General features: G+C 44.1%; 4 protein-coding genes across 4 annotated transcripts; 1 reads left to right on the top strand and 3 right to left on the bottom strand.

The window, feature by feature from the left end:
- Nucleotides 1-97: 97 nt before the first annotated feature.
- LOC109461536 lies at nucleotides 98-3035 on the bottom strand (the record flags this gene model as incomplete). Its single annotated transcript, XM_019757917.1, has 6 exons — nucleotides 3031-3035; nucleotides 2254-2336; nucleotides 1621-1686; nucleotides 877-1311; nucleotides 422-528; nucleotides 98-193 (listed from the first exon to the last, which is right to left on the bottom strand). Coding segments are annotated over exons 1-6 (792 nt in total), but the record flags the coding sequence as incomplete, so codon positions are not given.
- Nucleotides 3036-5404: 2369 nt separating this feature from the next.
- Nucleotides 5405-8130, bottom strand: LOC109461595 (short-chain collagen C4-like). Its single transcript, XM_019757972.1, has 4 exons — nucleotides 7774-8130; nucleotides 6708-6898; nucleotides 5972-6152; nucleotides 5405-5604 (listed from the first exon to the last, which is right to left on the bottom strand). The coding sequence occupies exons 1-4, from the start codon at nucleotides 8063-8065 to the stop codon at nucleotides 5405-5407; spliced, it is 864 nt and encodes a 287-aa protein (XP_019613531.1). The 5' UTR covers nucleotides 8066-8130.
- A 4017-nt stretch (nucleotides 8131-12147) lies between these two features.
- LOC109461585 (toll-like receptor Tollo) lies at nucleotides 12148-13880 on the top strand. The gene is made up of 2 exons (XM_019757964.1): nucleotides 12148-12394; nucleotides 12551-13880. Exons 1-2 carry the CDS (start codon nucleotides 12169-12171, stop codon nucleotides 13768-13770), a joined length of 1446 nt encoding a protein of 481 aa, XP_019613523.1. The 5' UTR covers nucleotides 12148-12168; the 3' UTR covers nucleotides 13771-13880.
- Nucleotides 13881-16155: 2275 nt separating this feature from the next.
- LOC109461535 (toll-like receptor Tollo) lies at nucleotides 16156-17754 on the bottom strand. The gene is made up of 2 exons (XM_019757916.1): nucleotides 17526-17754; nucleotides 16156-17375 (listed from the first exon to the last, which is right to left on the bottom strand). Exons 1-2 carry the CDS (start codon nucleotides 17752-17754, stop codon nucleotides 16156-16158), a joined length of 1449 nt encoding a protein of 482 aa, XP_019613475.1.
- Nucleotides 17755-22267: the final 4513 nt, after the last annotated feature.

The raw sequence follows: 22267 nt of genomic DNA, 5'->3' as shown, positions 1-22267 counted from the left end.
TAATATCAAAGGGTTGCATGGTGTCTTTAGACTGATCATGACCACTGGCTACTACAGTAGCTGTGGTGTTTGTGTTGGATTCAGTGATGGTCTGAGACTGACCCTGCCCTGCCTGATCACCACCACTGGTCATTACAGTAGCTGTGGTGTTTGTGTTGGATTCGGTGATGGCCTGAGACTGACCCTGCCCTGTCTGATCATCGTGTGTTTTTACAACACCTTCATACATAGGGTTTGGCAGTAAGGCAGCTAGCAATGCATCAGTTGATACTAGTGGTAGGTTTTTAATATTAAAGGATTGCATGGTGTCTTTAGACTGATCATGACCACTGGCTACTACAGTAGCTGTGGTGTTTGTGTTGGATTCAGTGATGGTCTGAGACTGACCCTGCCCTGTCTGATCATGACCACTGGTCATTACAGTAGTGGTTTTGTACAGAGAATTAAGCTGAGAGACTATCGGCCCTGTGCCATAAGATAGATTTCTAGCATCCAAGGTTTCGGTGTTGGTCTGAGACTGACCCTGCCCTGTCTGATCATGACCACTGGCCACTACAGTAGCTGTGGTGTTTGTGTTGGATTCAGTGATGGTCTGAGACTGACCCTGCCTTGTCTGATCATCACCACTGGCCACTGCAGTAGCTGTGGTGTTTGTGTTGGATTCAGTGATGGTCTGAGACTGACCCTGCCCTGTCTGATTATGTAGATTCATATATTCATGCGTGTGATCATGACCACTAGTTGCTACAACAGCTGTGTTGTTTGTGTTGGATTCAGTGATGGCCTGAGACTGACCCTGCCCTGTCTGATCATGACCACTGGCCACTACAGTAGCTGTGGTGTTTGTGTTGGATTCAGTGATGGTCTGAGACTGACCCTGCCCTGTTTGATTATGTAGATTCATATATTCATGCTTGTGATCATGACCACTAGTTGCTACAACAGCTGTGGCGTTTGTGTTGGATTTAGTGATGGCCTGAGACTGGCCCTGCCTTGTCGTAACATGATGGTTCATATCTTCATACCTGTGATCATGACCACTGGCCACTACAGTAGCTGTGGTGTTTGTGTTGGATTTAGCGATGGTCTGAGACTGACCCTGCCCTGTCTGATTATGTTGGTCTACATCTTCATACTGGTGATCAAGACCACTAGTTACTACAACAGCTGTAGTGTTTGTGGTGTGCAAAGCAGGGTTGGAGTTCGAACCTGAATCGGAATTCCCAAACCTCCTTTTACACCAGAGTGTCAAAATGACACCACCAGCAAAAGAAATCATTGCACCAATAACTGTCGGAGTGTACACAGGACCTGGGGGCAAACTGGGACCATTTTGAAGGGAAGTACCAGTGACGGCAAGAGTTGAGGTCGCTGGCCCTTTCCATTTAGTGTCAACTGTAGAGTCAACATCGCGTTTGAAGTACCAGTGATAGTGAGAGGTGGTGGTGCCATTGTAACAGTTGTTAGTAAATGTTGAGCCTAAAGGGTCTTTACAGATCAGATCTTCGGGACTGATATCTTTTAGTTTTAGTCCTGCGAGGTTGGCAGGTTGGGCACATGTTATCTGGTCTAGAACTGCAGGAGTTTCATTCAGTTTTTGCCAAAAGGGAGCCATCTTACAGTCACACTGCCAGGGGTTGTGGCGAATCTGTAAGTTAGGAATAGATGCCATCATGTCATTGAAGTCTGGGGGAAGGGCAGATAGCTGGTTTGACTGCAGATGCAAAATTTGGAGCCGCGGTAGATTTGAAAACGTACCAGCCTGGATGTTCCTTAGCTTGTTTGAGTTCAGGAACAAAAATTCGAGGCAAGGTAGATTTGAGAATGTGCCAGCCTGAATGCTGGATATTTGGTTGGAGTCAAGATACAACGTATAGAGCTGGGTTAAATTTGAGAATATGTCAACTTGAATGCTTGATATTTGGTTGGAGGAAAGGTTCAAAAAGATGAGCTGGTGTTCGTTTGAGAATGTGCAAGCCTGGATGCTGCTTATACGGTTATCGTTCAAGGCCAACCTCTTTAGCTTTGTTAAACCTGTGAATGCTTTAGCCGGAACGTTGGTAATGTTGTTGAAGCCAAGGCACAAAGTTTTGAGGTTGGGTAGATGTAGGAATGCACCTGGCTCAATTCTAGATATCTGGTTACGTTCTAAAGTTATGAATTGGGTGGATGGTGGGATGTCTTGAGGGATCTTGGTGAGGCTTTGGCCATCACACAAGCAATATGGATCTGCACAGCGGCCTGCACAGCCACCTTCTGGCGTGTTGGGCTCCTTCAGGACGAGGAGAAGGAAAATCAGGAGGTGTCGCAGCTTCCTTCCCATGTCGTCCTGGAATCTGTACAGAACACGTCACAAGAATTCAATATTAAACAAGATTGGCAATGAAAACATACATTGCCATGGCGACGGTGGTTGCTGGTAGGGTTATTGTTTGCATGGCACTGCCGTCATTTCATGATTTTGAGGAAGACTTGGTACCGGTTAAGTCTAGACAGATACAGTGCACTCCTCATCTGAGTATATAGTGAACGAGCCCCGGGGTCACAGAAAGTAGGACCATCCGGGGCAGACAGGTCTTCCCAGGGGGTTCCAGGAATGTGGGCATAGATTTGGGTCAGAGAAATGCCTGTGGACATTCCATGCCTGTGGAAAAATGTCTGTGCCATTCCTAGAATTCTTGCAAACTGCACACAATACTGTGCCATTAGGCTCCTCCCTGAGACGTCGCCAAAAAGGGGCGATCAGTGATAGCATAGGTCACACCCTTTACCTAGCCTCCTTCGCAGACTTGTTGTAACCTGGTTACCAAACCTATTATATAGCTCCCGAGCTATAATAGGTTTGGTAACCAGGCTAGACTTGTTGGGCTTCGGCGTTATTTTTTTCTGTGAGCGACGGGAGTAACATGCCGCGGAGGGACGCTTTTGCTGCCGAGGGAGTTTTTTGCCGTGGAGAGAAGGAGCGCGAAATCTCCACGCTTACTTTAATGCAAATGCCTAAATAAATAAGATTTAAAAGGCCTCATACACCTCATGTTTCGTATAAGCGCTTTATAAACGAGCAGTTCCCGAGCAGTTAATTGTCTGGTTCGGGCTGTTTGAATATTCACATTTTAATAGCAGGTTGAATATTCACATTTAGCAGGTTGAATATTCATATTTAGCAAGTTGAATATTCACATTTAGCAGGTTGAATATTCACATTTAGCAGGTTGAATATTTACATTTAGCAGGTTGAATATTCACATTTAGCAGGTTGAATATTCACATTTAGCAGGTTGACTAGTATTCACATTTAGCAGGTTGAATATTCACATTTAGCAGGTTGAATATTTACATTTAGCAGGTTGAATATTCACATTTAGCAGGTTGAATATTCACATTTAGCAGGTTGACTAGTATTCATATTTAGCAGGTTGAATATTCATATTTAGCAAGTTGAATATTCACATTTAGCAGGTTGAATATTCACATTTAGCAGGTTGAATATTTACATTTAGCAGGTTGAATATTCACATTTAGCAGGTTGAATATTTACATTTAGCAGGTTGAATATTCACATTTAGCAGGTTGAATAGTCACATTTAGCAGGTTGAATATTCACATTTAGCAGGTTGAATATTCACATTTAGCAGGTTGACTAGTATTCATATTTAGCAGGTTGAATATTCATATTTAGCAGGTCTCTGATCTGGTGCCTTTTGCTGACGTGTCATTGTTTTGCCACTTTAAAACATGTTTTGCTACATTTGTACCCAGAGCCATCCTCATGTTTGAGGTTCTGAAACCCCCCAGTGACAGTCTCTTCCACTATATCTAAACACAAGAAAAACTAATTTTGGCATGAGATCGAATGTCTTATGTGAGCTTTTCTGTATACTATTCCAGCCTATCTTCTCCCATATATCATGCCCGTAGCCAGGATTTTATAGGGGGTGGGGGTGGGGGGTTCTTCCCACTGCTTGAGAGACCATCGGGCGCCGTGGGCGCGAGGTTCCTAGGGGGGTACGGGGGCATGCTCCCCCTGAAAATGTTGAAAAATGGACCCTCTGAAATGGCATTTCCTGCGTTCTTGAGAGCATTTCAAAGAAAAAAAAAAGAGATAACTTTTTATTCAATGACAAAGTGATCAGTTTTTCTACGATTCCAGCCACGCCGGTGACACGAATCAGTCCATCTTTTCAAGAAAACTGGACCTGTAGACAAAAAGTGGAACAAAAAGTGGACCTTTGAGCCTTGTGGTGGGTTCGTCCCAACCCCCAGCTACGGGCATGTATTTGTATAGAAAATACGAGGACTTACCTGAGCGTTTATTGAAAACTTACCTTACAAGCCAGTCAGACTATCTTCAGTATCCTCAGTCTCCATGCTAAAGCTGTGCCTCTCAGATGTGAGCTCTGGGTAGCTGAGTCCAACAACCAAGCTTGGAGAAGTCCTTCGTAATCTGGGTGTGTTGATTGTCTGAGGCAAGCAGTTTGCATATTAACATTAATGATATTTAAATAATAATGCCTGTTTGTCCCTCGAAATCACCTTGAAAATTCCCTGGGTGCAGTACTGTTGTCAGCTGCTATGGGGCACTTTTACTTCATGTTGATAATGTTGAAGTGACTTTCTATCATCATAACAGTCTTGTTTATATTCTTCAAGTTGGTGGTAGAGATGCATATAGACATTGATAACTCTAATAAGCTTTGTAAGTGTCTAGAATAACGTATTAGATTTGCTGCTAGTCTATTTTAGTACACCCAACCAGACTGGACTTAATTATTGCAAGGAATCGACAACGTATAACAGTGTAATGTATTAGTAACATTACGTTTAACATATGTGCTTCTTTAAATGTTGAACAACGACCACTGTCGCCTTCATCAGGATAATTAATGACCAATCAATTCTGAACGTAAACTCATGGGAGTTAAGGTTTCAGATACATGACCTTATCCATACGAAACTACGAATACATGAAGTCATCAATTGATCAAACGTGCCAGCGGGCATCCACTGGGTAGATAATTCTATAAGCTTGGTAAATATCTAGGATAGCTTATTAGATTTGCTGCTTAACTATTTTAGTACACCAAGTCAGACACGATTGTAAGGAATTGGCAGAGTATAAAAGTGTAATGTACTAATAACATAGATCAAACTTTCAACGACCGCCGTCGGCTTCATCAGGATAATTAATGACCAATCACTTCCGAACGTAAACTCACGAGAGACAGATGCTACAGAGACTTGATGCTGTAGACAGATAGCCGGTATAACCGCCTTTCGACGAACACACCAGCTTCGCAGGCACGCGGTGCGGCGGCAGCTGGCTACATTTCACCGATCGACTTGTTACACCTAGCCGTTGAACATCTAACTCTAGACATTTGTTTAAAGCTATCTCATCTCATGTCTATTTGGTGCAGACGACGCAGGTGAGTTCCCTGCCCTCCACGTAGGGAGGGCACGGCAGCGAGCCGCAGCGGGCCTCCACGGGGTAGAACAGCGCGCCGTTTTCGTCTCCCTCCCCGCCCGGCAGCGCCTCGGCCTCCGCGTCCATGCACACGAACTCCGTCCGGCTGCTGTGCCCGTGATAACCCGCCATCAGGTACCCTAGCGGGGAACGGCGGTATTGCAGTGGGCAGTAGATCTACACATTTGCAAGCCATATACACAACGTTTACCAGCACATACTCTAGCCAGAAGCTACTGTCCTATTAACTCTTACTCAAACACACAGGACAAAGTTAGAGGGGCTGGTTACTCTCTCTCTCTATATATATATATATATGGTAGCCAGCCCCTCCAACTCTGTCCTGACACTTGCTACATAATGTAACCCAACACCACAGGGTGTCTGCTACAACATCATGGTGACTAACGTCTGGTTCAGGTCATTGACCTTACGGAGGAAGAAGAAGAAGAACTTAAAGAAGAAACAGAGCAAAAGAAAAAAAAGTTTCCCTAACATAAAGATCACCTCGGTACTCCTGAGTCCACCCCTCTGGGCAGGACTGCCGAGCGGGGATCATGAGATGCGCGCGGCGGGAGAGGCTGTAGCAGGCGGCGCAAGGGACCTCCCGGTGCTGCAGGCTGGCCGCGTCGTACGGAGCGTTCGTGTTCAGGTCGTACTCAGCACCGTACATGTACGACTTCCAGCCCTGTATGGAAGGAATGGATCATGAATAAAGCGAGACATGTATGTGAGGAGTCTTGCGGAGACAGTGCTGATCATTGCCATCAAGGTTGAATTATGTATTCAAGGTTGGTGATATTAGAGTATGCTATTTCATTTACGTAATGTCAGTTTGTTTAAAGTACCTGGGGAACTTGGCAGTTGAAGTTATGGGAGCAAATGCATAATGTTTGCCTTCAAAACAAACTACTGTCTCTTTAGTCTTATTATCTATGGCGATCATCCCCTTAACTTCGTCCTTCCTTTTGCTACATAATGCAATACAATACACCATAGGGTGTCCAGCTCAGCACCAGTTACTATGGCGACAGTCAATTGGTGCAGGTCATTGACCTTGAAGAAGAATAAAACAAAATACCTGCACCCCATCCTCGTACCGCCCCCACTCGGGCTCGGTCGGCAGGCACTGGTAGTTGCCACAGCGCGTCTGCTACAGCACCAGTTACCATGGCGACAGGCAACTGGTGCAGGCCATTGACCTTGAAGGTATTTGACCTTGAAGAGGAATAAAACAAAATACCTGCACTCCATCCTCGTACCGTCCCCACTCGGGTTCGGTCGGCAGACACTGATAGTTGCTCCCTCCGCCCGCTTCGTTGTACATCGGCCCGCCGGCACGTCCGGAGTACACCGTCTCCGTGCCCACACCCTCGTCACACGACGTCCGGCCCCATCGGATGTACACAGCTCCTCCACCGAACCCCTCAGCGCCTGGAGTAGTAAAGTAGTAGTAGAGTAGTAGTAGTAGTAGTAGTAGTGGTGGTGGTAGTAGTTGTAGTAGTAGTGGTAGTAGTAGTAGTAGTAGTAATAGTAGTAGTGGTGGTGGTGGTAGTAGTAGGAGGAGGAGGAGGAGTGGTGGTGGTAGTAGTAGTAGTAGTAGTACAGTAGCAGTAGTAGTAGTTACAGCACTACTACTAATAGTAGTAGTAATAGTAGTAGTAGTAGTAGCAGTAGTAGTAGCAGTAGTAGTAGGAGTAGTAGAAGAAGTGGTAGTGGTAGTAGTAGTAGTAGTAGTAGTAGTAGTAGCAGCAGTAGTAGTAGTAGAGTAGTACTAGTAGTAGTAGAAGAAGAAGTAGTAGTGGTAGTAGTAGGAGTAGGAGTAGTAGTAGGAGTAGTAGTAGTAGTAGTAGTAGGGGTAGTAGTAGTAGTGGTAGTAGTAGTAGTAGTAGTAGTAGTAGAGTAGTAAAAGTAGTACAGAAAGGGTGTTAGTAGTAGTATAGTACATGTACAAGAAGTAGTCGTGGTAGTAGTAATCGTATGATAGTAGACGTAGTAGTAGTAGCAGCACGGTAGTAATAGTTATTGTACCAAGTATAGAAGTAGTGTACTATTAGAATGATTTAGGAAGACATTTCCCCAGCATACTCTCAATCCAGGACATACTCCTGAATTACAACAATGATAGTCATCACTCAGGCTGAATTGACAACATGTAACATCAACATACCAGTGAGTAAAACCTTTAAGTCCAGATGAGGTAATGGAATTTTGAATAGTTAAGAATATGTTAGAGTCGACAACAGATTAATAAAAGGGACTGAGAGCAATGTAAAATCCAGGGTGTGTCCTGGATCTTAGAAAATCACCTTGTTCCCCCTTCTGTCCCGGTGCTCCTTTCTCCCCCTTCGCCCCCTCCTGTCCCTCTGGTCCCAGCTTCCCGGGCAGTCCCGTCTCCCCCTTCTCCCCGCGTACGCCTCTCGGTCCGGACGGGCCCGTGTCCCCCTTAGCTCCCGCCGGTCCAGTCGGGGCCACCACGGTGATATTGTTCACGTTACTGTTCGACATCTGCTTTGGGCACGAGTCTTCCTCGCCCTCTGTGTCCACAGCCGTGCCGAGAGACACGCAGAGGAACAGAAACAGCACAGAAAGTGCGGCCATGACTCCCGTGGGTTGAAGATTCGTACAGCAAGTTTAGAGCAAAAATATAGCTGCGCGCAGCTAGTAAGAATGTAGTCGAGAATGGTGCGTAGGACCATCTGGACTTTGCAGCATGTCAGAGTCTTGTAAACTTCAAGATTTGCATCAAAAGGTGCCATGTAGAAGTGGCGTATTTATAGTTGAAACCGCTTACACCAGTAGGGCACTGACGTGAACATTTGTTTAGTCATTTGACAGGTTGTTGGCCTGAGTGCCACACTGTTGCAAGGGACAGTATACAGGCTAGCTGGGTAGCCCTATCCTCTACCAGGCTTCGGGAGGCGGCTGGAAAGAGTAGAAATCGGCCAAATAGAGAGATAGCATGCAAGGGGGGTTGGCCTGCAGGAGCGGCAAACTGTTCTCTCCAGCAGACCAACTCCCCTGGCATCTCTCTGTTTGTTTAGCCATTATGACAGGTTGTTGGCACACAAAGCTGACACAGCTTAAGGCTTTGACAAACTAAGGTTGAACCCACCAAGTGGATATGTAACATCTTTTGGTGTTTGTTCTAACGCATCTGGTATTTATACGGGATGTAAACTTGGCAAGCAAACTTGGCAAGTTGTTACTACTGTATCGTTATTTAGTCAGTAAAATATAGGACGTGTCTAATACATCTCGACGGGGCTTGACCTATATCTTCAGGAGCCTTTTTTATCGCTTATCATATACAACAGCAACGTATATTGAAGATGTCACCAAATCAAAGAAGTGTACATTAAAACCATGCGTCATGCCTCGATCGAATATTTCTTTGTTCATGAGCATCCTTCTTCAAGATATGAATGTCTGTTGGTACATGTATCTCAAAACACACCGTTTGCCCTCATATATACATCATGGTTCAGTGCTTTAATTTGCCTTCAGGGAAAAAACGGGGGTTGCTGTTCCAAACGTGTCAAAGGTGGTGCAAGTCTGTAAACCTGGTAATTCATGACTTACATTCCTCATGCATTTTTCCACATTGCCGGCATCCATTGTGAGTGTGAGCCTTCGCCGTGTTACCATTGCTTGCTCATGCTAGTTTTTGTCAGGCTGCGTCTCTACTTTTTCTCATTTTCTTCTTGTTTTGGTGGCGACAAGTTCTGCAACATTCATTGGTTACACGTCTTGCATGCCCTAGAGCAATGTCTGTTCGATGTCAAAAATTACGAACCTTGCGCACAGACGCCCATTGTTGTTTGTGAGCTGGCGAGAGAAGCAACGCCATAGTTTTGAAGCAAATTCTTTCTTCCGTCTGGTAAGAAGTGCTTTCTTACTGTCCTAGCTATTTGAAGACTTGCACTGATGAACATTTAGTCTGTGTACAGTTTCGTCACCTATGGTAAATATAGGAATGGGAACTGGCATGGTAAGATATCTTTGTTGACGAGATTTTTGCAGGAAGTTTAGCCTCTACCAGGCTTCGAGAGGTGGTTGTGAAGAGTAGAAATAAAGTAGAGATAACATACCAGGGGAGTTGGGCCGCTACCCAAGGTTCGACAAACTGTACTCTCTAGCGGACCAACTCTCCTGGCATGTTATCTCTCTATTTGGCCAATTTGTACTCTTTCCAGCCGCCCCCCGAAGCCTGGTAGAGGCTACAGGAAGTTTTACTTAAGCGAGGGAGGGTATTGGGAATGGACCTGATCCAGAGGGATTTTCAGCTCAAGGAACACATAAACGTCAGGACAAAATCTGAAGAAATTCTGTAACACTTCGGTATGACATAATGGCGTGAAAGCGTGGACAAGTCTCCGTAACTGCTGGGCAAACTGGCATTATTAGACAGCCTAGATTTCAGGCTGTCATTTTACCCCTTCTGATATATTCAGTTTCACAGTTGTTTGCAGATCGTACTAGCAGATGCAGATAGATAGATAGATAGATAGATAGATAGATAGATAGATAGATAGATAGATAGATAGATAGATAGATAGATAGATGCTCCAAAAAGCGGAACTCTTCAAGGAAGTAGTTTTAGACCAGATAAAGGGGCTTCCCCTCAACTGGCCCTGTTCTGCTTCCATTGTTCAGCCTGCCCAAAATAGCTCACAACGTTGTGACGTAGACAGACAATGCGTCATTGGTTTCAGAAGATCTGATTGGATAAAAGACATCAGCGCCAGAATGAACTGGCCAATCAGAACAGAGGGCGTGGTTGAAAGACTCTTGTGCCATTCACAATACTTGTGTCATTAATTATCACATATCTGTTTGCCATAGAGTTGATTCATTTTACACATCCCAACTTTTCCCTCTCTTAGTAAAAGGTTGAACTTTATTCCAACACAAGTACAGAGAGATCACATTTTCAACGATCACTGTCGCCATCCTCAGGATAATTCATGACCAATCCCTCTCTCCTTTGATTTCAGAAAACTGGTCACGTCTCAAGAACCATGGCAAGAGTTCTCCCTGTCTTATTAATGGTATGCGCGATCAGCTGTGGCGTTGCCATGGAGACGTCGGAAACCGGTTCGACCGGAGGTGAAAGTTCACCGAACGTAAACAAGCGAGTCTGCGATTGTGGTCGGTCGAACCCGACTTTCTTTGCGTGCGTTTGTCCTGATCTGTCCAGCCTGACCCACGTAGCCCGGCAATCTCTGTCTCAAATTCTTTCTAGATTCTCAGAAATCACTGACTTTGCGGTGAGGTGCAAACAGAAATCATCAACGAACACCAGCGGACTGTTTGGCTTCCTCCCAGCATCAGTAAAGAAGCTGATGCTCTTTGATTGTTTCCAGCAGTATATAGGGAAGGAGGTTTTCTACGGTGTCCCTAATGTAGAGGACCTGACTATACAGTACTTCCCGTCTCTTCAACTAGAATCGGTTGGGAACTATTCCAACATCACCACTGCATCTTTTCCACCGGTTGAACTAGATCCTGAGCTATTTATGTCCATGCCACAACTACAGAAGCTCTCTCTGATCTATCTGTTTCTTGACAGATTCCCCAAAGCCCTCTATCAAAGAGTTAACGGTACATATCCCTTGCCAAACCTTAAGAGTCTTACTTTTCAAGGCAACAATATTTCATACCTAAGACCAGAATACTTACAGCACCTGACAAAATTGAGATCACTTTATATTGAAGCTAATCATATTTCAAAGTTATTGGCATCATTTCCATTCTTACCAGGCTTACAAATATTAAACATAGGTACCAACCGAATCAGATCTTTGTCCGGTTCCCCCTTTCGAAACCTTAGTAATCTACAATCATTAGATTTACATCAACAACTCGACAATTATAGTTACAAACACGGCTATCCCACTATTTTTGGAGTTTTGGGTGTAGGCGCCATGGAGTTCATTTTTTCCACTTCTTTTCTTGGACTGTCAAAACTAAAATCTCTTGATATGTCAGTGAGCAAGATTCGGTTTATTCCGAATGGCACATTTCAGGATTTGGAAAAACTTGAACAACTCAACATTTCTGATGGGCTTGTAGATCATATTGGGTTGTCAGCATTTCAAGGACTGGGTCTATTAAAGTCTTTGGACTTGAGTTATAACAACTTAACAACAATTGATCCTTCAGTATTTAGTAGTCTAACCTCACTTATTTCTCTTTATCTGCAAAGCAATTTTCTTCGCTCGATCTCTCGGACAACATTTGCAAACATGCCATATTTGTCATATTTGTACTTGGGAAACAATCGCTTAACAATGTTAACACATGAAACACTCAGTCCGCTACTGAACCTACGAACGTTAGATGTGCCCAAAAACCAGCTAGTCAATGTTGAGGAGGTTTTTTCCGGTATTACGTCTAACTTTTGCCAGAACATTGACCTATCCTACAACAACTTGGGGTCATTGGACATCTCATCATTGCAGATTCTCGGTATCGCTGGCAAAACTGTAAATGTCGACTTATCCCACAGCAATCTATCGCGTCTCTACAATACAGGAACTTACGGTTCTGTAGACGTGATGTACCTGTCCTTGACACTCGACCTAAGATGGAACATTTTCACTTGGTTACCGTTTGAGCTAGCAAGATACTGGTCTTTCAATAGATCAATGATATCGATTGCAAACATTTACGAACGTGATTATGGTGATATCTCCCTCCTGATGACTCAAAATCCACTAGTCTGTGACTGTGGGCTTTACGAACTTATGTTGAACATGGATGTCGCAAAACAAGGTGTCCTTTACACAAAGACTGACTTCGAACACATGGAATGCTGGCTTCCCGACACGCTACGTGGTAGAAAGGTGGTAGATCTCAGCCCTTCTGAACTGTGGTGCTCGCAGGAGTGCTACAACCGTCCGTACTATTGTCATTGCTTTAAGCATGCAGGAGAGCTAACTAAGTCAGCGGACCCTGAGTGTCAGTCAGAACGTAAGGCGTGCCCGTCAGAATGTTCCTGCTCGTTCCAAGGACAGCTGCATTCTTTCACAGCTCCTTACAATGAGTTGGTGAACTGTTCTCGGAGAAACTTGTCTTCCATCCCAGACGACATTTCCAACGTCACAACAATTCTTCATTTGGAAGGGAATCAGCTAACAGTCATCAACCAAACCGTTCTTCCCCAACTTTTGATGATACGAGAACTTTACCTAAATGACAATAACATCTCCTATGTTGGCGATATGTCGTTCAACAACTTCAACTCGCTTGAAATCCTTCGGCTCGACGGTAACAGCATCTCAGAGATAAACAGCCAAGTTTTCAAGTCCATCTCTAATCTACGAGAACTTTACCTGAACCATTCCGGTGTGAAATATCTAACCGCAGATACGTTTCAGGACCTTGCAAATTTACAGAAACTACACTTGGAGAACAACAAGCTCAAGTCTGTCCCAGAAAACGTCTTTGCTGGTTTGAAGAAGCTGACGTTACTCGGCATTCACGGCAATCCGCTGACCTGCGGCTGCGATGTTCTGTGGTTCGCGAACTGGCTGCGGAGTAGAGCGTTCCTTCTGTCACAAAGACGTAACGTCAGCTGCGTAGCAGGTACAAAAGTAACGCGGGACATTTTGAGTTTGTCGGCGGCACAGTTTGACTGCGATGACCTACAGGCAGCCCAAGCAAGAACCAGACGCACCATAGGTCTGTCGATTGCGTTGGTCCTTTTGACGATCATTTTAGTGTGCGTGATCGTCATCGTGAAGCGAAAAGAAGACATCCAAGTCTACCTGTACGCCAGGTACGGATGGAGGTTCAGGGAAGAAGAAGACGACGAAGACAAGGAGTACGACGCCTTCTTATCGTACAGTCAACACGACTTAGACATGGTGCTGCAAGACGTCTTGCCCGCGCTCGAGAACAGGGAGCCGCCGTTTCGCGTCTGCTTGCACCACCGCGACTTTCTCCCGGGCGTCCCAATCGCCGAGAACATCTTAAACGCCGTCAGTGCCAGCAAGAGAACCATCATTCTTCTGTCCAACAACTTCTTAGAAAGCGACTGGTGTCAGCTGGAGTTCCAGGCCGCGCACGCGCAGATGCTACAGGACAGGGCTAATCGCGTGATCGTGATTCTACTGGACGACATCCCCGCCGAAAACGCCCCTGCGGACATCCAGCATTACCTGAAGACCAACACGTACCTGAAGTGGGGGGACGAACGCTTCTGGGAACGGCTGATTTACGCCATGCCGAGACCCAGGCCGCATGCGCAAAACGAGGACGGAGATCAGCTGGCCATGGTCGAACTGGACCACAATGGTTGACCTCTTGACCCCAAAAGCACGGTTACAAAAATTTCAAACAGGTCTATGCCTCGCAGCTAGCCGTCTATGCACTTTGTACATATATTGGGTCAAGTTCTGCCAATCTTTTTTTCGTATCAAGAAAGAATTGTCTTTGACCTCCAAATTCAAGATGGCGGAAAGTCGATGACGCATTCTAAACAGTTCGAGTTCGAAAACACAAAGAGGCATCAAGAGCAGCGGTCTCTTTGGCTACAAGATGTAAATATGATATCAGATATAGGCTTTGTTATCAATACTCTGTAATACTGTGAGGAATGGTGCCTTCGTTCTGAAAAACAACATACAGTAATAAGTGTAAGGACAAACAATCCTGGATTTCGTATTAAGTGATCTAATATGGACATAATGTACAAAGGTGATGGTTATGTTTAAGTATATGTGAGGCATAAGTGTTATCTTGTGGTGTTCTGGGTTCGAGGAATTGTTTGATATAACATTTTAGGTCTTTAAAAGTAGTTGTAGTTAGGAGTGTAAGGACAAACAATCCTGGATTTCATATCTAGTGATCTAATATGTACATATTGTACAAAAGGTGATGGCTATGTTAAAGTTGATGTGGGGCATAAGTGTTACCTTGTGGTTAAGGTGTCGTTTGTTCTGATATTTTAGATATCTTAAAAGTAGTTGTTAAGAGTGTAACGATAACAACGTGTTTAACCGTCAGATATGAATAAAGTATTACATCCGAAGTAAAGGAATGTGTGTTTGACTCTATTTGCTCCCAGTAATGTAAGGTTTATTTTACATTTATCATTTTGTGTAAATGATTCTTACACAAGCTCAAACCAGCCTGGCGGAGTAATCTAAACATCAGATTATTTAGTGCCCTGGGGGAAAGGACGAGTGAGGCAGACATAATCACCGAAACAACCACACTGTGCGACATTCTCTGCAGTTACCTTGAAGGATACACAATAGAAAACAAGACTGGTAATGAAAACATACATTGCCATGGCGACGGTGGTTGCTGTTAGGGTTATTGTTTGCATGGCACTACCATGATTTTGAGGAAGACTTGGTACCTGTTAAGTCTAGACAGAAACAGTGCACTCCTCCCCTGAGTGCAGGCCTGCCTGAGTGTATAGTGAACGAGCCCCTGGGTCACAGAAAGTAGGGCCATACGGGGCAGAGAGGTCTTCCCAAGGGTTTCCAGGAATGTGGGCGTAGATGTGGGTCAGAGACATGCCTGTACCATTCCTAGAATACTTGCAAACTGCACACAATACTGTACCATTAGGCTCCTCCCTGAGACGTCGTCAAAAAAGAGTGTCCATAAATATTCAACCACACTCCGAACTACAGTAGAGCTTTGAAAAACAGTCATGTGGTTTAAAGTCAATTAACTCTTTAACATAATGGTATAACCTTTAACATCTTTGTACCAGCAATACGCAACTTCCCTAAGGGCAAATCCCTCGATTATTCTGCCAGAATAATCACATGGGCTCGTTTCAGATGTTATAAAAGGTAAGAAGCCTAAAAATAAACCTATCTTTCAGCTTACATCTCTCGCAGCAAATTTAAATGGAGTCAAACACAGAAAGTACAAAGGCAGATAGCTGCAGATATAATACTTTATTCATATCTGATAAAATTGAATAATTTACAAATCAAATTCCCATTACCAAACATCTAAATCTACTCCTGAAATTTAAAAAAAATCTAAGTAGTACTCCTCAACCGTACTGTTGGGCCGGCGTACACCACCAAGTGGGATTTTACATGATCTACATCATAGTACAACATCATAGTACTACGTCGTCACCTCTGTTTTCACCACTTCAAACAAAATGGTTTTAGATCACGTACATAGCATTATTACACTATTATATTATCATAGAACAGTTAACAAATACAATATTAAGACTACCAGTTTACCTCATATATTTACACTCTTAATTACAACTACTATCAAGATAACTCCTTGAATCACAAGACAACGTTTATCACCCATATACTTCACCATAGCCATCAACCTTTTAGTACATTATGTATAAAGTAGTCACTAAACACGAAATTCACGATTGCTTGTCCTCATACCAATTACTATGCCATATTTCAAAATACACCATTCCTTTACAGAGTATCAATAATATATATATATCTGAACCTATTATATTATTTACATTTGCCTAATAACCAACGAAATTGATGCATTTCTATGTTTTTGACTTGGAATGTCATCAAACGGGCACTCTCATTATTGGCCGTCCACAATCTTGAAGTTGAAGGTCGAATACAATTCTTTTTCGGTGCGTAAACTTTGAAAGATGGTGGAACTTGACCTAGCAAGTCCTAGACCTATTTGGAATTTCTGTACCCTGGCCTGGTGGGGTCAAGTGGTCAACCATTGTGGTCCAGTTCGACCATGGCCAGCTCATCTCCGTCCTCGTTTTGCGCATGCGGCCTGGGTCTCGGCATGGCGTAAATCAGCCGTTCCCAGAAACGTTCGTCCCCCCACTTCAGGTACGTGTTGGTCTTCAGGTAATGCTGGATGTCCGCAGGGGCGTTTTCGGCGGGGATGTCGTCCAGTAGAATCACGATCACGCGATTAGCCCTGTCCTGTAGCATCTGCGCGTGCGCGGCCTGGAACTCCAGCTGACACCAGTCGCTTTCTAAGAAGTTGTTGGACAGAAGAATGATGGTTCTCTTGCTGGCACTGACGGCGTTTAAGATGTTCTCGGCGATTGGGACGCCCGGGAGAAAGTCGCGGTGGTGCAAGCAGACGCGAAACGGCGGCTCCCTGTTCTCGAGCGCGGGCAAGACGTCTTGCAGCACCATGTCTAAGTCGTGTTGACTGTACGATAAGAAGGCGTCGTACTCCTTGTCTTCGTCGTCTTCTTCTTCTTCCCTGAACCTCCATCCGTACCTGGCGTACAGGTAGACTTGGATGTCTTCCTTTCGTTTCACGACGACGATCACAAAAACTAAAATGATTGTCACAAGAACCAACGCAATCGACAGACCAATGGTGAGTCTGGTTCTTGCTTGGGCTGCCTGTAGGTCCTCGCAGTCAAACTGAGCCGCCGACAAGCTCAAAATGTCCCGCGTTACTTTTGTACTTGCTACGCAGCTGACGTTACGTCCTTGTGACAGAAGGTAGACTCTACTCCGCAGCCAGTTCGCGAACCACAGAACATCGCAGCCGCAGGTCAGTGGATTGCCGTGAATGCCGAGTAACGTCAGCTTCTTCAAACCAGAAAACGTGTTTTCTGGGAGAGACTTGAGCTTGTTGTTCTCCAAGTGTAGTTTCTGTAACTTTGCAAGGTCGTGAAACGAATCAGCTGCTAGATATCGCACACCGGAATGGTTCAGGTAAAGTTCTCGTAGATTAGAGAGGAACTTGAAAACTTGGCTGTTTATCTCTGAGATGTTGTTTCCGTCGAGCCGGAGGATTGCAAGTGAGATGAAGTTGTTAAAAGTCATATTGCCGATCTGTGATATGTTATTGTCATTTAGGTAAAGTTCTCGTATCATCAAAAGTTGGGGAAGAACACTTTCGTTGATGACTGTAAGCTGATTCCCTTCCAAGTGAAGGATTGTTGTGACGTTGGAAATGTCGTCTGGGATGGAAGACAGGTTCCTCCTAGAACAGTTGACAAGCTCGTTTAATGTAGCTGTAGAAGAATGCAGCTCTCCTTGGAACGAACAGGAGCATTCTGACGGACACGTCATCCAGTCTGTCTCGCACTGGGGGGTCCTGAACAGTTTACCCGCTTGCTCAAAGCAGTAACAATAGTACAATCGGTTGTCGCACTCGTTCGGGCACCACAGCTCAGAAGGGCTCAGATCTACCACCTTTCTACCCCGGAGGGTGTCGGGAGCCGCACATTCCATGTCTTTGAAATCAGTTTTTGTGTAAAGGACGCCTTGTTCTGCGACATCCAAGTTCGAGATGAGCTCGTAAAGGCCACAGTCACATACCAGTGGGTTGTACGTCATCAGGAGGGAGATATCTCCATATTCCTGGCTCCATCCTCTGACATATCCCATTGGTATTCTAGATTTACTGAATTTCCGAAACAAACTTGTTTCAAACGGTAACGACGTAAACCGATTCCACCTTAGATCGAGCATCAAGGACAGATCCCTCGCCTTGGAAGCAATGGAATATGCTGATGCATTAAGAAACCACAGGTAGTTGTGGGTTAAATTGACATGTACAGTTCTGTGATCGATACCGAGATTGTTCAATGACGCGGGGTCCAATAATTGGAACCTGTTGTGGGATACGTCAATGTCCTCGCAAAAGTCAGACGTGATACCGAAAAAAACCTCCGCAGCATCGACTAGCAGGTTTTTCTGTACATTTAACGTTCTCAAGTTCTGTAGAGGACTGAGTGTTTCACGCGTTAATGTACTTAAAAAGTTGTTTGCTAAGTTCAAGTTTAACAAATACTGCATGTTTTCAAATGTCGTCGGAGAGAGATAGATAAGGAAATTTTCTTGCAGACGAAGATAGAGAAGTGAGCTTAGACCATCAAACACTGAAGGATCTATCATTATTAAGTTGTTCTTACTCAAGTCCAAAGACTTTAAGAGACTCAGTCCTTGAAATGCTAACCGCCCAATAGAGTTTACAAGCCCATCAGAAATGTCCAACCTGTCAAGATTCTTCAACTCCCGAAATGCACCATTCGGAATTGACTTAATGTAACTCTGTGCCAATGTAAGAGATTTCAGTTTGGACAGCCCCAAAAAAGTAGTGGGGAAAATGAACTCCAAAGCGCCTATACCAATAATACTTGAAGAATTGTATTTAGAAGAGTTGCTATTCTTGTCTAAGGAGTATTGTCCATGCAAATCTAATGACTGTAGATTACTGAGATTTTGAAAGTGAGAACCGACCAAAGAACGGATTAGGTTATTGGCTATACTTACACTTTGTAAGCTAGGTAAGAATGGAAATGATGCTGATATGTTTGAAATACGACTAATGTCAATACTAAATGATTTCAAGTTTGTCATGTGATGTAAATATTCGGGTTTTAGGTATGAAATTCTATTGCCTAGAAGACCAAGACTCGTTAGGTTTGGCAAGGGATATGTACCATTGACGTCTTCATAGAGGGCTTCGGGGAATCTATCAAGAAGTAGAAAGGAAAGAGTAAGCGTTTCTAGTTGTGGCATGGACAGAAATAGTTTAGGGTCAAGTTCAACCGGTGAGAAAGATTCATCTGAATAAATCTTGTCAAGTTCTGATTCCTCATCAACATACACCTCTGAATCGGTCCAGACAACTTTCGGAGTGTTTCCTATGGTCAGATCCTCTAATTTAGGCAAGCCGTAGAAAACTTCCTTCACTATATCCTGACGAAAACAATTGGTGAGCATCAGTTTCTTAACCGAAGTAGGGAACAGGCCGCTTGTGTTCACTGCTGACCTCCGTTCGCATATCACTTCAAAGTCAGTGATTCCTGAATCGGTAGAAATATTTCCAGACACAGACAAACTGGACAGCTCCGGACAATCACAAGATAATTTAAAGAAGGAATCAACCAATCTTGACTGACGACAGTTACATATTTGCGGCTCTGCGAACTGTGAACTTTCGCCTCCGGTCGAACCGGTTTCTGACGTGTCCATGGCAACGCCACAGCTGATCGCGTAAATGATTATTAAGACAGGGAGAACTCCTGCCATGGTGCCTGTGGTGTGACGTGTTTTCTGAAAAAATGGAGAAAGGGTAATGTTTTTGTTTCTTTTTTAAGTATTCTCTTTGACAAACAAATAATGAATGACCTAAATGACATGGATGACAACATTCTTCCAACCACGTTACAGGCCACAGCATTCTACTCTGATTGGTCAGTACATTTCTGACACTGCTGTGCTTCACCCAATCAGATCGTGCGAAACCAAAGACGCACGGCTCTGGTACACCGTGACGTTTGAGCTATTTAGGCTGAACAATGCCAGCAGGTTTGGGACAGGTCAGGGGAATCCCCGTCGTCTGGTCTTAAACAACATCCTTGAAGGCTCGCAAACTTTTCGTTAGATCAAAAAGTGGAAGTCAAGAAATTAAAACATTCCTCTATGCTCCCTACACACAAATGAATATCATAACCGGTAACATCTGAATAAATGAATTCTGTTTCTCGACTAATATCATCTTACCAAGCAGATACAGAGACGTGCTACATACTTTTACGCCATGCCGTCATACCTACAGAAGTATTACTGGCAGATTTTCTTCAGAAGATTTTTTTTTGAAGCTGAAGTGTTCCTTGACCCGTAATCCCGTAAAGCTTAAATCATGTCCAATGGGCTATCCTTCCATTTAAGCAAAGCCAAATATGACGATAATTTCCTGCAAAACCCCTGTCAACATAGCCTCCATAGCATGCCAAAAACTGGGGTTTTGGGGGTCTTCATGGTCTTTGGGAGCTTTTATGTGCTATTTTCTGCTTGCATATAGACAACATAGCCGGCCTGGTTGAATTACCAACCACGTTACAGGCCACAGCATTCTACTCTGATTGGTCAGTACATTTCTGACACTGCTGTGCTTCACCGAATCAGATCGTGTGTAACCTATGACGCATCTTTCTAATACATCGTGACGTTCGAGCTATTACGAGCTATTTAGACATAATAAACAACGTCAGCAGGTTTAATTTGGGTCCGTTTAGGGGAAGTCCCGTCGTTTCGTCGAAAACAACTTCCTTGAAGGCTCGCAAACTTTTCGTTAGATCAAAAAGTGGAAGACAAGAAATGAAAACGTCCCTCTATTTGCTCATAAGATCTACACATAAATGAAAATGAATATCTTAAGCGGCAAAGCATCTGAATACATGAATTCTGTTTCTTGACTAATATCATCTTACCAAGCAGATACGGGGACGTGCTGCATACTTTTACACCATACCGTCATACCTACAGAAGTATTACTAGCAGATTTACTTCAGAAGATTTCCTTATTGAAGCTGAAGTGTTCCTTGACCCGTAATCCCGTAAAGCTTAAATCATGTCCAATGGGATATCCTTCCATTTAAGCAAAGCCAAATATGACGATAATTTCCTGCAAAACTCCTGTCAACATAGCATGCCAAAAACTGGGGGTTTTGGGGGTCTTCATGGTCTTTGGAAGCTTTTATGTGCTATTTTCTGATTGCATATAGACAACATAGCCGGCCTGCTTGAATTAACCCAGTTTTTAGAACTGGGCTGATCAGAAAACAGCCGAAGACCACCAAACCTCCAGTTCTATAAGCCTGCTACGGAGGCTATGTCAACAAACTAAAATACCGTATCATGACAGTCCCTATTCTTCTAGCTTTACCATAGGTCAGAGAGTTAGATTAAATGGTTATCATTGTGAGTCTACAAACAACATGGAGAGTATGAAATCGTGTCTTACCAGACGAATGAGAAATGTTGATCAAAACTGACTGAGTGGTGCTTCTCTCGCCAGTTCACCAGCAACAATGACTGTCTGCGTGCGCAAGGTGTGTTCTTTTAAACGCCCAAAGTGCCTAGGGCGTCTGTACATGACGTATGAAATGTCCTTGGTATCCAACCAATTGGGCAGAACGAGTTACCACCACAAAAAATGACAAAAGTTGGAGATGTAGCGAAGCAATCGTGAGCAAGCAATGGTGACTGTGAGGAAATGACCACATCAGGGTTGTAAAAGAAGGAATTTGAGCCATTTATTTTGACTATACAACTTTTAAAAAACTGACGAGGTTCACAGCCAATTAAGTCCTTAACATAATTGTGGTGCAAGCTTTGACATGTTTGTGCCAGCAACACAGGTTTTCCCTGAAGGCAAATCATGATAAGGAGTCATATGACGACAATCAGTGTGCTTTGAGATACATACAGATACTGATCTTGAGAGAATACTCATGAACAAAGTAACATTCGAGCTTGAGGCTTGACACATGGTTTTTAAAACACTCGAAACTAGAGTTTAGTGAGATCTTTCATATGCCGCATCTCGTGGTGTCACGAGATGCGGCATATGAAAGATGTCAGTTCGCTAAAAGTCGACAAATGTTTTGCAAAGTGAGGCAATGACGTACACCGCGACCGAATTGTCGTCACGATGGACGTCACTCCTGGTTGATACCAACTTTGGCGGTTGGTGGGGGTGGGCAGGACGTTACTTACACCGCATAAAATCCCTCGTTTCCGTGTGAGAAATTGCCGCACACTTTCCCGGATATTTTAGGTTTCCGGTAGAACCCGGGGGTTTCCGACCTGCACACGAAACGTGTCCAGTCCCGTACATGTCCTGTAAACTCCCGGAAATGAACCACTTTTTGTGTGCAGGTCGTGTACTGGACGTTATATGCCCGGACACGATCCCTGTACATCCCCGTACACGGCAGGAAATGGCCGTGCACCGCTCCGTGCGTTGCTGGAATATGCATAATTTAGCGGCAATTATCACCTAATTATTCTCCACACGGCAGCGGAAATTCGCCGTGTACGGGTCGGACATGCCGGT

Source organism: Branchiostoma belcheri, unplaced genomic scaffold (genome assembly GCF_001625305.1).
Source record: "Branchiostoma belcheri isolate BF01 breed outbred unplaced genomic scaffold, Haploidv18h27 scaffold94, whole genome shotgun sequence".
NCBI lineage: Eukaryota > Metazoa > Chordata > Leptocardii > Amphioxiformes > Branchiostomatidae > Branchiostoma > Branchiostoma belcheri.
This window is presented reverse-complemented; position numbering and strand designations above follow the sequence as displayed.

Bases quoted from the DNA above. Each gene is read 5' to 3' on its own strand.
- LOC109461595 (XM_019757972.1), bottom strand. From the start codon at position 8,065: ATGGCCGCACTTTCTGTGCTGTTTCTGTTCCTCTGCGTGTCTCTCGGC. The intron at 6,899-7,773 runs GTGATTTTCTAA...TTACTACTCCAG, and splicing joins GGGACAGAAGGGGGAACAAG to GCGCTGAGGGGTTCGGTGGA. The intron at 6,153-6,707 runs GTATTTTGTTTT...CCTTCCATACAG, and splicing joins GGTACGAGGATGGAGTGCAG to GGCTGGAAGTCGTACATGTA.
- LOC109461585 (XM_019757964.1), top strand. From the start codon at position 12,169: ATGACTCAAAATCCACTAGTCTGTGACTGTGGGCTTTACGAACTTATG. The intron at 12,395-12,550 runs CAGGAGAGCTAA...TGTCTTCCATCC, and splicing joins TTGTCATTGCTTTAAGCATG to CAGACGACATTTCCAACGTC.
- LOC109461535 (XM_019757916.1), bottom strand. From the start codon at position 17,754: ATGACGTACAACCCACTGGTATGTGACTGTGGCCTTTACGAGCTCATC. The intron at 17,376-17,525 runs GTAAACTGTTCA...CTTCCATCCCAG, and splicing joins TTACTGCTTTGAGCAAGCGG to ACGACATTTCCAACGTCACA.